The following is a 15034-nucleotide window of genomic DNA, read 5'->3' as shown; positions in this document are numbered from 1 at the left end:
ACCATCTGGTAGAACTTTCTGATATTCACCATTCAGAGTCTGTAACTACGTTTTTTTTCTTAGACATTTTCCTTTTGATTATTTTAAATTAGCAATTTAATGGAATGTTCATATATGGACAGTTGTAACATTTCAGGCATGAGAATGTTATTTATAAAAAGTCAAATAGCAAAGCGTACTACCTGAACTTACCCTCGGGTAATTGCTCCTGTTTTTCTTCCTTCCCATCTCCTCCAATTATGGAACTTCAAAGGAGAGGAAGAAATTTAAGTGATTTAAATTATCGTCTCTTCTTTGGAGTAATATGTGCTGATAAACAAAGTATTAAAATATATACCAATATTTTAAAATAAGCAAAGCTGTCTCATCAAGCTTTTCCCTTTTAGTTTTAAACATGTACTTTGAACAAGGCGATGTGTCCTCATTTCACCTTGCAGTGGCATTCCAGCCCTCTCATGTTACACTCATTAGTATTTCTTTAAACCACTTTCAAGTTAGGCAGCTTTCCAGCTTTTAAAGGCCTTGAAATCAAGTTAACCTGTGCCGAATCAAATGCTTTAGTAAATTTGGCCTCCATAATAAGAAATTCCATTAAACCATTTTAAAGGGATATTAGTAATGTAGATTATTGTCAAGAGAATAATGACTCCTTGTACACTAAACCACACTCTGAGTTTTTGAAACGATGAAGATGCCTGGGCCTTGTCACTTTCACCTTGATTCTTAAAGAACTGAAACCCTTTTTATGCCGTCATAAAACTGCTAGTAATCTTCTTCCATGAAAAGATACATTTTTAATATTTAAACAGAGGAACTGAGCAATTTGTGTAGTGGGGACATGAACAAAATGTGTAGTATAGGATTGGAAACAAACCAAACCAATAATAACAGTGGAACTTACCATTTGTACTACCTAACATTTTCAGTATTGTAATCAGTGGCCAATAAAGTGAATGCCTTTTTGTGATAGTTCCCAAATTGTGTTCTATGGAGCACTAGCCCTGTGTTTGTTAACAGAGATATGTTACTTTGAGTAATATTACATAGTCTTGGAGACTCACAGAGTGCATTAGCATATAGCACATATTCTTAACATAACATTGATTAATTGGTTGATTGATTGATTGATTGATTGAGACAGGGTCTTGTTTTGTCACCCAGGATGGAATGTAGTGGATCATACCTCACTGCAGCCTCAAACTTCTGAGTTCCAGCCGTCCTCCCATATTAGCCTCCCAAGTCAGTAACTGGGATTACAGGCATGAGCCACTGTGCCATGCTATTCTTCACATAACATTTATTTAAAACTCTTGGGAACATAACTTTGGAAAATGTTACTTTATAATGTAGGAGGCACTTTCCGATCCACAATCTTAAGTAATCTTTATAAGTACTGGCCTTCAGATGCACTTGATCTAAGACACGGTGCTGCTTCTCAGGTTGAGTTTGGGAAGGACGAAGGCTAGGGAAACTGATCTAGGATGGATGAAGGCAGTGAGGTAAACCAGGGCTAGAAACAGTGTCCAAGGAGAAGAATCAAATCCTCGTCCTAATTCGTGCACTCGGAGTTGGGAAGAAGGTGATGGATTTAGGAGAGTCATCCAGCCAAAGGCTGGGAGTAGAACACTAAGTGTAAGAAATACCATCCACCAGGTTAAGAGCACGATTTTGTGATGTGTCACCACTTCCTAGACATATGCAATATCTTTTGTACTTCCTTTCTCATCTCTGCTTGTGTTATTTCCCTGAAACACTTTTCAGGATGCTGGTCATTTGTTCTGAGATCATGTTAGGCCCCACAAATTCAGAGATAAGAAACATAGCTCCTGCCATTAAGGAGCTTTATATGTAGTAGGAAGGCCTAAAAATAAACAAGCATTTATAAGTTAATGTAATAAGAGATAAGACCATGGGCACAGATTGGCGGATTCTTAAGGGATATTTGGTTTTTTAGAATTAATAAAGTTAATTTCTCATGGGAAAGGATTATGGGAAAGAAGAAGATATTGTTAGTGGGGTGCAGTGGCTCACGCCTGTAATCCCAACACTTTGGGAGGCCAAGGTGGGTGGATCACTTAAGCCCAAGAGTTCCAGACCAGCCTGGCCAATATGGTGAAACCCTGTCTCTACCAATAATACAAAAATTAGCCAGGTGTGGTGGCATGCACCTTTAGTCCTGGCTACTTGGGAGGCTGAGGTATGAGAATTCCTTGAATCCCAGGGGACAGAGGTTACAGTGAGCTGAGATTGTGTGGCTCCACTCCAGCCTAGGTGACAGAGCAGGACTCTGTCTCAAAAAAAAAAAAAAAAAAAAAAAAAAAAAAGGTATTGTTGAGGAAGCTAAAAAAACAAAGTATTTCATTGAATGTTTACCAAGTGAGTAACGGTGTATGATTTGTCATTTAGAAAGTTATTTGGCTGGAGTAGAGAATGAATTAGAACTAGAGCAGAGTCAGGGAGGCAAACCATTTCAGTGACCCAGACTATTTCATTGAAAAAGGAGAGCAAGAAACAGATCCCAGAGATGTTACAGGAAGGCAGTCATTGGACTTGCTGACTGACTGAATGTCAGATACTGAAAGGAAAGGAGTTAGAGATGCTGCATTCACCTGCATTCCTTTTTAATCAAAGAAAAAAGAAAGAAATGGTTTTCGTTGAAACTTAAAATGTATCTAAAACTTATTAAAACTATTGGATCTAGTTCTAACTGCTTCCTCTCACAGGGACTTTACTGGGGTAGAAGCCATGTCACCAGGATCAGTACTTGCATGGATGAGTAGAAAGACAGTCTTTCAGATTCTAATTGCATTCTTGTTCTTCTCAAGTCACGTAACACAGACTACATCCTGGATCCATCCTGTGATGAGTGTCCTGAATCTGTCTCGCTCAGAGGAGAATGAAGCGGATTTCTCTAGAGAACTCCCCAACCAGAGAAGTTGATGGTTTTCCTTAGGAAGTGGAGCTACATGGATGACGTGAGCAGAGACACATAACATTCAATTCTGAGATGCAACAGTCTAAAATAGGAGTAAAGCATGCACTACTTGTTGAAGTGTGAAATGGAGATCTGGACTTTGGGTATTTTTGTAAAACTTTTGATATTTCTGTATACATTTAAAAAATCAATTGCCACTACAGTAGTTCCTTAAGAATAATCTAGTCATATTTTTTGAAATCACATATAATTAGACTTTATAATATATATACTTTTTCATATATAATTAGATCTGTCTTTGTAATTTCATATGTAGTTCTTCATAGGGTCTCAGATACAATGGTTTTTATAACTGACATATAGAAAAAGTGTATGAACATAAGGAAATGCCTCATTTATTTGATAATTCACTAACTTTTTATATTCACATATTAGGACAGTGATCTTAGCAAGCTTTTTGGAATTTAAGGGTCACATTTAGACATCTCCTGGGCTAATGAATACAGCTTGTATCTTTGTTGAGCTTTCTAATTTACAAAATGCTTTACAGACCTCACTTTCTTTAAACCATACAACATGCCTGTGAAGCTGATCTGGTGGGTATGTTTATTCTTCGTTTTCAGTAGGGAAATAGCAGTTCAGAGAGAGGAAGCTCCCTGTCCCAGCACCGAGACTCACTCCTAAGTCTTCTGATTCCATGTCCAGTCCCCCTTCCCTCACACCCTGCTGTCCCCACAGAGGGAGGTCACAGCCCATCACGCAGGACACTGTGATTGTGTTGATGCAGCTGGCTCCACAGCTGTGCATTCCACAGAGATTCAGAAGGCACCTCTTCAGTCGAACATGGCCCCTCTATAACCCCACTATTCTTCTCCTATAAACCCTTCCCCCTTCTCTGCACCCAAGCCTTCGCCAAGTAGGCGCGCTGTTTGTGATATTGTTTCAACAGATTTCTTTCAGCAGCTCATGTTTTTCTAAAGTGAAAGGCATGGTTTGTCCTGCTTAGGTTGCCCTTCCAAGAGGGATGGTTTGAGGGGAGCTGATGAGAAGAGAGGTATCTGTTAAAACATTGCTACTCTACTCGAAACAAGATGGAAGCCTACAGCCCAAGTCAAGCAGCCCCCAGCACTGCTGTGCAGTCCTAGAAGTCCTTAAAACATAGTCTAAGAACCATTCATTGTAACCATTTTATAGATGAGTAAACTGAGATCCCAAGTCTCCTAGTCTACTGAATTTCATATGGTGTATAATACAGATTGAAATGGTAAAGATATATATACATTGTGCTCAACTATACATTCCTGATTACATTTAGGATTTATGATTTATGTCTTGAGTAATAATATAAAGTCTATAAAGTCAACTCCAGACTGATAGGTAGTCATTAACCATGAGAAATGTTTCAGGATGGCTAGAGAAGACTTGTGTTTTGCCTGACAGCCATTTGAATGTTAGGAAGCTCCGGGAAGACAAGTTTTGAGAGAAGCCCCAGAGGGACCCCAAAGGTGAATGAGGTATTCTGTAAGTTAGTGTCTATAATTGTGAAAGTACAAACTTTTTGTTTTCGTCAGATTAATACTATGAAATATCTCTCCCCCTGCTTGGAGAGTTTTCTAATTTGTTTCTAGTGAGCAAAACAAAGCAGGTGCTTGAGTCACCTGAAATCAAAGTACTCAGGCACACAGCCCACCGACAGAGACACCTCATCCTTTAACTGCTGTTTTGTACTACTTGCCTCCCTGTTTCTGTCAAATACCTAGTGAAAAAGGCCTAAACAAGTGTAATGATATTATTTATTGAGCATTTTGTGTCAGACACGGTGATGAGCAGTTTGCATATATTTATTTATGATCTTCTTAAAACCATTCCATGAAATAGGAACTGTAATGATCCCCATTTCTAAAAGAAAAAACTTAGGTTTAGAGAGTTAGTAATCTTTGCCTAAGGGTCACAAAGCACCTGTGTGTAGAAGCTAGGGTTCAAGGCAGATCTGTGATTCCAGAACCTGTTCTCTAAACCACTACGCGGAACTGCTTAGATTCATTGTCTATGGGTACAATTTATAAAAAGGCAGATTCTAGTTCAGTGCCATAAGGAACTTTCTAGTAGTTAAAGCTGATAAGAAAAGGATTTCCCAGGAGAAAATGGAAGCACTGTCCCAGCAGATTTCAGTCAATCTGAATTCCTTACGTGGGGAATGTTGCTGAGGAGGTTCAGTGTGTGAATGGACTGGACAAGTTGGCCACTCTCTCAGATTCTGTCTTCATAAAACTTGCGTGACCTCTAAACCATCAGGTCAATGCCATAAGAAATGTTCAAAAAAACATGGTCAGGGCTTAGCAAGTCCTTTTCCAGTGCAAATAGGACCCTCACATTATGTTTTGATGAGTAGCCAGTCTTTCTTTAACATCAATCAACCTTACTCACTCATTCCCTCAAAATATTTATTGAGCACCAACAATATCACAAGCACCGTGCTAAGCACTGTGGTGAAGTAGAACAATTGCTAATCATTTCCTGGGTTCCACTTACTCTTGATTTTAAAAAACAACAACAAAAAAGTTTTTGTGTGGCCAGAACTAAACAGCTTCTTCTTAATTTTTGAATTTTAAAACTAATCTATTTTCTTTTTAAAAAATCAAGTCCTATGGAAGAGAATAAAGTAAGAGATAGCCCATCTCACCTTCGAGAGGTAGCAGTCACTAATACTGTGGTAAGTGATTTTACTCAAAGGAAATCACACTATTAAGCAGCTTGTTTTTGACATGTTAATGTTGTGGTCATTTTTTCATGTCAATACATAGATTAATCTTTTATTTCAAATATCTACATAAAATATCACTACCCACATAACCCATAATTTGTGTGGCCAGCAATTTTTTGCACGCTAAAATGTTTTAAGTTTTCTTATTACCAACAATGTCACAGTGAACATTTATATATTCATTACGTCCTTTTCCTCATATATCTTTGCACTCTTGTGCTAGTATGTCTATAGTGTGAATACATTCCTAAATTTCTTGATCAAAGCTAGGTCAAAGTTACATTCATTTTAATTTTGGTATATATTCATAAATTCTCCTCCATAAAAGTAGGACCAGCTTACATTGCCACCAATAGTGTATGTGAGCCTTTTTTTTTTTTAATGTATGATAGGACTTGTTTTTAGTCCAAAGGTTCCTATAGATTTTCTGGGTTTTTTGTTTGTTTTTTGTTTTTGTCCTTGGAAGAATAACCTTCCTTCCCCCAAGTCCAAAAACCTGAGATTTTTAATCATTAGGTTTTAGATTTCCTTTAGCTGCAGAGACTGACTTGCTGTACAGAGGGAAGTGTAGCAGTGACTAGTTCACTATATGTCAAACACATCATTACTCTTCTCTTCCTACTTTACATGTAATGGTGGCGAGGACCAACTTTTAAATGAGCTAACTTGGGTGAGAATGTTCAGTAAAGTACCAAGCACAATACAAATGCATCTTCCAGCTCTTTGGGCCTCACTTTCCCTATCTGAATAATAAGGATAGTAATCCCTTGCCTTTTCCAAAACCAGTTCAACTCAACAAACACTTCCTGAGCACCTACTACATGCCAGGCAAAATGTGAAATTTGTATGCTACTAGGCTAAATGGTAATGATTCTCAAAACAAGGAGCTCATAGTCCAAAACCATTTTTCTTTCTTTTTTTTCCCCCTAAAAAACCTTTTAAAGGGGTAAGAAGTTAGGGGGTTGTTTATTAAGAACCCCTGAAGAGCAACCCTTTATCACTCTCTTAAATTTGAATAATTCCAAAATAATATTAACACCTCTTGACTAGAAAAGGAAAAAAAAGGAAGATGCCGTATGAAGAGCTTCTCCAATAATAAATGCAAAGCAGCTGTCAAAATATAGAGTCAAATGATACTTTCATAAAGTGTTTGAACAATCAGAAAATGTTATCCTTTTTCTCAGGAGAAATGGGACATTTTTATTTTCTCTTCTAACTGAAATGCAACTTTTTGAAGAATCAACATGCTTGACATTTTTACAATGTACGTAAAGAACTGAACTATTATTAAAACAACTTACACACTCTATTGCATATAACTTTTGAGAGAATGAAAAGAACCTTAAACAGAATGTGCCTGTGGAGCTTCACTTTAGAAATGAAATACCCAAGGTGTTTTAACTACAACTGTCTACATGTAATAGTGTGTCTACATAATGATTTTGTAAATATTAACTGCAAATTAACTGCAATTCTGTGTTTGCTTTCTTGATACGACTTTTTACATTTAAACTTACACTGTTTCTGTCTACTTTTTTCAAAAGTTCAATTTTTACTTTTGGGGGTTGGGCTGTTCTGAGGGAAAGGACAATCAGATTAATAGTTCTGTCCCCCATTCCATTCCCCCATCATCCAATTATTCTCTGTATCACTCTACCCTGTTTATTTCTTTTACATTATCAGTTTGCCCTAATCTTATTTTGTTGTTACCTTCCTCAATAATGGGAGTAATAATGGGAGTCAGCTTCATGAGGGCAGGGATTTTGTCTTTTTGTATTCATTTACTCACTTACACACTTACTGAGAGCTACTAGATGCCAGACACTTCACTGAGTAGTAGGGATACAATGTGAGATATATGTGTTTCTAGCCCTGTGTAATTCGTATTCTATGTAAAGGCTATACAATTGAAATTAGCCAAAACTTTTTCCATTTATTTTCTTTCTCCCCATTCCTTATCAGATATTTGAATTACTGGGCCATTTAACGTTCATTACGCTAAGAAAGGGTGTGATATCAGAAAGCAGGAAAAAGCATGTTCTTTTGAGTTTCCAAAATCTAGCTCTTTGGGGAACTAGAAAGGATTTATGATTTAGGGCAAAGATTTGAGAGCACATATGATGAGGAAGATGAAGCTTTCTTACTCACTGTCTAGGAAATAATTCCCCTGGCTGTGAGGAGGAGAAAAAAGAACAAAAATGTTGGTAGGGCTCAGAGAAAGGTACTGGGCTTAACCTTCTGGACCAAGTTCCAGGGAGCAGCAAAACCTCAATGACATTTGTCCCCTAGAATGGAAATGACTATGTGGTGTGTTTAGGTAGTGGGACCTTGGACAACCGCAATGAGCTTCCTCCAGCCCAATGTGGTCCAGACTGGAGGATTAGATTGATTTCTGTGAACCCCAAAGGATCACAGGAGTAGCAGTAACACCTGCTGGACCTGAATGAGGACTTTTCCATTCAATCCACATGTTCTCTCAATGGAAATCAATTCGGACAATAACATTAGAACATCTTAACCCAGAGTGCCTTAGCACTAGATAAGCCTCTGCTGTGGTCTGAATGTTTGTGCCAGCCCTTAATTTCATATATTGAAACCTAACCCCCAAGGTACCAGTATTAAGAGGTAGGGCTCTGGGGAGGTGATTAGGTCATGAGGCTCCATCCTGGTGAATGGGATTAGTACCCTTATGAAAGAGGCTTCAGGGAACCTGTTTGCCCCTTCTGCCTTGTGAGGATGCAGCAAGAAGTCGCCATCTTTGAAGCAGAGAGCAAGCCCTCACCAGAAGCTAAATCTGCTGGCACCTTGATCTTGCACTTTCCAGCCTCCAGAACTGTGAACAATACATTTATATTGTTTATAAATTACCCAGTCTAAGATATTTTGTTATAGCAGCTCCTGAATGGACTAAGACAGCCCACAGAGTTGAGCAGTGACCCCAAGGGAAGGAAAGAACTGCAAGTTGCCTGAAATTAATGTTGCTCGGATCATTTATTCCCTATTCCTGGTGTTTCTTTGTAGAGAGTGCTCCATTAAAGTAACCCTTTTGGCCTGTCTCTGCTTCTTCCCTAGGCAGTGATTTACCTAACTGGTGAGTTTAGGATTAAAAAAAAGGAATACATCCTAAAACATGTCTTAAATATATATTCCCTTTTCTTTGTTTCATGCAAACATGGCCTATTTATTTTTCAAGTCTTTCTCATTTCTTACCTGGATGATTTCAACATAGGTGATATAGCTTCTTCCTTCTCCACCACACCTGTCCCCATCAATCTACCCATCACATTTCTGTCAGAATTATCTTTCTATAACACAAAATTGCTTCTATTGCTCCCTTGCTAGTCTTCAGTAGTTCCCTAGCACCTTCTACTATCTGAGCCCCTGGCTTTCTCTCTAGCCTCATTTCTTATCCCCAACAGTTGATCAGATATGCTGTTCTCTGTCTAGGAAGCTTCTCTTGCCCGATTCCTGCATGAGATTTCTTTCACACATCAAGACTCTGCTCTCATTTCACCTCTTCTTTGAAGAGCTCCTTGACACATGCTGCCTTCCCCATGCCCAGGGCTGGCACTCTATAGATGCCATGCCTGCATTTTTACACACCTGCCCAGCCCCCCTTCCCACTCAGGAGTGGTGGAGCAAGAACTTGCCCCTCAAGAGAGTTGCTGGCCTGTTTGTCCAGACACTCATTTGGTTACTATATTTACTAATTTACTTTTATCTACTGAGCTGGGTTACTGAGTCTTAGAGGCCTGAATTCTGGTTCTACCTTCTCTTTCTGCATGTGGTAACGAAAACTGGAACTCTGATTAAAGCCAACTGGTCTCTCTCACTGTGGCTGTTCCACTCAACATCAGTAGCTAGGTGGGTAAATCAGGTGGAGGTGGGAAGGAAATGGGAAAACAGAAAACTGGCCAGGATCTGTTGTTGCTTTGGGATATTTTATTCTAAAACCCTGGAGGCTGAGAAGGTTAACTGGAAGGGTTCCAACTCAGAAATCCTACCCCGGTCCCCTATTGCTGCATACCTTTTAATAAAGTATCGATCACACTATATATGTAATTAATTTGGATAGGAAAGTAGGGCATGTGTCATCTCTCCTGGTAGACTGTGAGTCCTTTATTATTAACTCAGAGTCCATATATTTTTTTTCATTCCTCATGCAAGACATGACACAGTAAAATCTAATAAAAGTTTACAAAATAAATTTAAAATGTAACATTGTGTTTTAAAAAAAAAAAAAAAAACTATTTTAGTTGTTTCCTGCTTCTGGCAGGGGAATTATAAAGAAAATGAGGTGGGGGTTTAAGTAAGCATGTCTGTATTAACTAGTTCCACTAATGTGGGAACAATATAATGAATTTTGCTGAAGAAGGAAGTGCATGCTACTTAAGTTGGGCCATAAAACTCACAGTATGATTGCAGTAAAAGGATTGTAAAGCACATACTCACACATTGTTGATTTGCCCAAGGTTCTGAAGAAATACCACAGAATGATTTTGGTTTAGAAGGGTAGATAAAGCCTGAAACCAAAATACAAGGTTAGTGCATTTCAGAGCAGCAGCAAACTGTTCTTATGGGTTAATTAATCATGTTACTGAAGAATTGATTTGGCACAAGGGAGCTATGTATTGCCACAGTACTCTGAAATTGCAGAAATTATCTCATCTATAACTAATCCCACTGGAATTGCTTGACTGTTCTGTTTCGCAGTGGAGAAATTCATCTTTCATCAGCACATATGAGAAGAGAAAACAGGAAGACAAAACAAATTGAGTAGATAATAAAGTTACCTTATAGGAATAGGTAATATAGACATGTAAGGTCAGAAATTTCTATGGAATGGAATATGAAAAGATGTTTATGAGCAGATCCTATTTCTTTAGGCAGTTTTATCATTCAGAGAAGTAATCTATGCATTTAATCTAATGCCAGCTTTTATTTTTCTTTGGTGATTACCACCCCAAAATAAGAAGTTGACACCAAATTAAATGCATGGATTACTTCTCTGAATAATGAAAATACTCAATATAAGGAAAATCTGAAGGAAAATAGAATGCATACATACACACACACACTTAGTGTATATGTGTGTGTGTGTGGTGTGTATATGTATATGTATATATGTATATATATGTATATACACACCACACACACACACAGATATTGGAGGAATAAGATATTGGAGGAATAAGAAATATTTAATAAAATATACACAATTTCGGCCGGGCGCGGTGGCTCAAGCCTGTAATCCCAGCACTTTGGGAGGCCGAGACGGGCGGATCACGAGGTCAGGAGATCGAGACCATCCTGGCTAACACGGTGAAACCCCGTCTCTACTAAAAAAAAATACAAAAAAAATAGCCGGGCGAGGTGGCGGGCGCCTGTAGTCCCAGCTATAGGGAGGCTGAGGCAGGAGAATGGCGTAAACCTGGGAGGCGGAGCTTGCAGTGAGCTGAGATCCGGCCACTGCACTCCAGCCTGGGCGACAGTGCGAGACTCCCTCTCAAAAAAAATAAAAAATTAAAAAAATAAAAAATAAAATAAAATATACACAATTTCAAGAATATGACCAAGCACTGGTGGTTCCTCACTTACCAATAGAGCTCCCACTACAAATGGAAGGTGAGAAGTCTATGAAGCTACCTTAGTTTTTCCAATTAAGACTGTTCATTGATTGTATTTCTTCTGTGTCTATAAGTACCGTATTCCCAATTAGTATTTCATCAGTTATAAGACTTATCATTATTTTGTGTATAAATAAAAATGAAAAAAAGATTTAAAATATGACGTAGTACTTAGAATTTTTATCTTATAGCCCTTTAAGTAAATACAAGGGAACTGTTTCAGCATAGATTTTTAAAAATCATGTATGTAAAAGAAAATGAAATATAAATAAATTATGATATTTACAAAGCTCTGTACATTCAGAATTGAACTCTTTCTGCATCTCTTTTTTGAATCACAGTTGTCATAAACCACATTTTTTCACAATAACACCCTCCCTGCCATCAAGATAAATAACATTTCTTAAAGGAACATTCTACTGCAGTCTCTGAGATTTTTTTTCCCTGTCTTAGACATCCATTCTACAACTCTGATGCTGGCACGTCTTTTATCTTGTCAGAAGGACTTAATAGAAAATTTTTAGATAACAATCAGGGTTCATACTCCTTTCTCAATTGTCCTTAAATGGTTTATTAGCCAAAAAGTAAGGGAATAACAGTCCAGTCATATCATGGAAAGAACAACCGAATTCATGCGTGCACAGGCAAAGACAACCATATCACTATGTCCGCTGGCCGACAGCAACTGCAAGACATCATTTATTGTAAGACACTTCCTGTAATGTGTTTAATTCCTCTGACATAAGGATTTTGTGAATTAGGAAATGACCCAAGGGTGAAAAGTAGTAGGGGAATAGAGAAATAGAACCGACCCAAAGGGAAGGGGGAAAAAAACCCACAAAAATTGTGATGTCAAGCAAAGCCTATTCTGGAGATGACTTTGGTTTACTCCCACAGGAGAGCCCTGGAGACAAAAAGGTTCTACAGTAGGTTCAAGTCAGAGGCCAGAGAACCAGGAGTATTTATACCTCTACACCGTGAGTTATTGAATGGGCGTGGGGGGTGGGTGTAAATTTCCAGGTGCTTCCAGCCTGTAATGTAGTCAAAGCATGTTCCTGTAGCCCGAGGACAGCCCTCCAACAAAGAGGTGCAGGTGCTGAATGTTGAGAGTGAAAGCACAGGGAGCTATCGTGCATGAGAGTGGTAGAGGGATCTGAAAGTGCTACCAGTGCCTATTTTACACCCAAATGCTAAAGATGCTTAGATGTGAAAAATGTGTGTCTTAGAATCGATGAAATATGGTGTGGAGAATGAAGTCTCCTTGTTTCTGGTTTATCCCATAGCATACTTAAAGTTCAGCTAAAGATGAAATGCCTTAACAAGTGAAATGGGCTTTCTGAAAAATTATTTCAATCAAAATTATGTTAAAAGCTATTTCTAAAGACACTGACATGAAATACTTAGAAGAGATCAAGTGGTTTGTCCCTGGACATTCAAGCAATTGAATGTCTAAACAATCCAGGACAGATAATTTTGTGTTATTTACTCTGTGAAGTGAACCTTTATGGCTGTGGACAATGCAAACTCCCTCAGTAATCTATTCCAGTACCTTGTTTCCTGCCAATTTCAAACAAACCTTCCCACCTACGATATAAGGCTTCCTTAGAATTACCGATTAATTATTGAAGATATAATAAAACCAAAGTATTTTTTAAAACACAGTAATTACGTTAGTGCAGGTACATGACATAGATATCCTCAGGTATTCTTAGGGCATCTATGAATCACCACAAACTTCCTGGAAAGCAGTCTTGGAATATCTATCGAGAGCCCTAAAAATTTCTTCTTCTGTGAATTTACGCTCACAAATGACCCCAAGTTTAGACCAAAATAAAAAAATGCTTAAAAGGCTTGTTAAAGCATGATTTAAAATACAGATGATTGCCTAAATTCCTGAAAACAGGGGAATGTCTAAATAAAATATGATATCTAACATGATAGAAAATGTTTAATAATGTTTAATGATACCAGGAAAGTATCACAGTATAACATCAAGTGGTAATAAAAGGAAACAGATCTATATACAATATAAAACCAACAATATTGTGTATATAAACACCATAGAAGATCTGAAAAAAATATTAGATGACATTATTTGTGATATCTATTTTATTCATTATATTTTTCTGCGTACTACTCTATAGTGAGCATGCCCTTTATAAGAAAAAAGGGCTACTGATGTATTATGTATGAAAAAAGTGTATCTGATTTGATTATATATTTTTATTTTCACTTATATTTTCTAGGATTATTTTGCTTTAGAATTCTATATATAATCCTGTGAATATTTGTAGTGTTGTAGGAACTGGAAAGATCAGAGATTACGTTATGGCCATGAATGAGGCCTGATCTGCATTGTCAATAACTAAATTGATTATTGTGGAAACAACAAAAATCTGTATTGAAATAACTGTTCTACCATTGTGTGGTTAGATTCACTGCATTTGGTGCTTATTCAGGATTTGTTTTTCCTGCTAGAAATGCTAGAGTTGTCACAGATGTGATATTTATGTTTTCATTCTCTGGGGAGGGCCAAGTTTCATGACAGAGAAAGAACTGGGGCCAATGCTGTGATTATGGATGTCAACTTAAATATCTCAGAGCAGTATCATTGGCTGAGCAGTCCTGCAGGGCATCTGAGTTTACCGTCTTTATTTTGCTATTGTCAAAGATCCTGGACCTATTATTTTCTACCTTGAAAGCTTTTGTGTGTAAAACCAGCAATGGATTTTAGCAGAGCTGATGCATCATTAGGATTTTCACATTAACTCTTTGGACTTAGAGCCATGTCTAAAGTATCCTTCCTTTGGATATAGTGCCTGGTGCAGAACTGTACCACGAAACATCCGGTGTGCCTCTGAATAGTCTTTGCAAGAAGCACAAAATCCTAGAGTTGAGGTGAATTTGTAAGTTCCTCTAGTCCAACCACCTTTCAAATGAAAGAATCCTTCCAAAGCACCCCTGGCCGATAGCTCCTCAAGATTTTGCTTAGATATTCTTATTGAGGGGGAACTTACTAACTCCTTTAAATAATTCTTATTTTGCCGAAGACTGAGTTTTTAAAACCTCTAATGTCAGCCAAAATTATTGATTTATCTGTAAGGAATAATCTGTGAATTAACCTTCTGTAGCTTTTCCTTGCTGACCAGGGAATACCTCCCCATTGAAGCTTAGGGCAGATTTCAGTTCATTTTGACCATACCCCATCATGGTATTTTAGAGTACACCTGAATAAGATACATGGTGCCATGTACATGGAACCTGACTGCTCTCATGTTATGGGTTGAACTGTGTCCCCCAAAAATTTGTATGTTGAAGTCCTAAAATGGGCACTGTTGCCACAAGCCAGAGAACTATCTAGGAGATGCTAGGAGAGAGGCCTAGAATGGAACCCCCCTCCTCTGCTCCCAGAGCCTTCAGAGGGAGCAGTGCCCAGCTGACACATTGACCTTGGACTTCTAGCCTCCAAACTGTGAGACAATAAATTTCTGTTGCTTAAGCCACTCAGTTTGTGTGCTTTGTTTTGGCAGTCCTAGCAAACTAATACATCCCCCAATCCAGAACTGTCCTCCTTTGGATAATGAAAACAGCAATAATTATAGTATTATTACCGTGAGTGACTGGTCCCACCGTTGGGCATTCTTTTTAGATGTGAGTTATTGCCCTATTGAGATCAGAAGTCCTCTCACTTAGAGGCATATCTAAGAC

General features: G+C 38.1%; 1 protein-coding gene and 1 long non-coding RNA gene across 6 annotated transcripts in view; one reads left to right on the top strand and one right to left on the bottom strand.

The window, feature by feature from the left end:
• STXBP4 (syntaxin binding protein 4) overlaps window positions 1-7211 on the top strand; it is a 194643-nt gene extending 187432 nt beyond the window's left edge. For all 4 annotated transcript variants that reach the window (XM_021929068.2, XM_021929067.2, XM_021929065.2 and 1 more), the window contains one exon: window positions 2826-7211. In XM_021929068.2, coding sequence (XP_021784760.2) covers window positions 2826-2940 — 115 coding nt within the window. In that variant the 3' untranslated portion in view covers window positions 2941-7211. The remainder of the gene's footprint in view (window positions 1-2825) is intronic.
• Window positions 1-15034, bottom strand: part of LOC103878774 — a 47841-nt gene that overhangs the window by 18816 nt on the left and 13991 nt on the right. For both annotated transcript variants that reach the window (XR_639100.4, XR_004179427.1), the window contains exons 2-3: window positions 10152-10222; window positions 193-245 (exon numbers count right to left, since the gene is read on the bottom strand). This is a non-coding gene — a long non-coding RNA (uncharacterized LOC103878774). The remainder of the gene's footprint in view (window positions 1-192; window positions 246-10151; window positions 10223-15034) is intronic.

Source organism: Papio anubis, chromosome 17 (assembly GCF_008728515.1).
Source record: "Papio anubis isolate 15944 chromosome 17, Panubis1.0, whole genome shotgun sequence".
NCBI classification, from domain to species: domain Eukaryota; kingdom Metazoa; phylum Chordata; class Mammalia; order Primates; family Cercopithecidae; genus Papio; species Papio anubis.
Note: the sequence above shows the minus strand (reverse complement) of the source record. Positions and strands in the feature narration are given on the sequence as shown.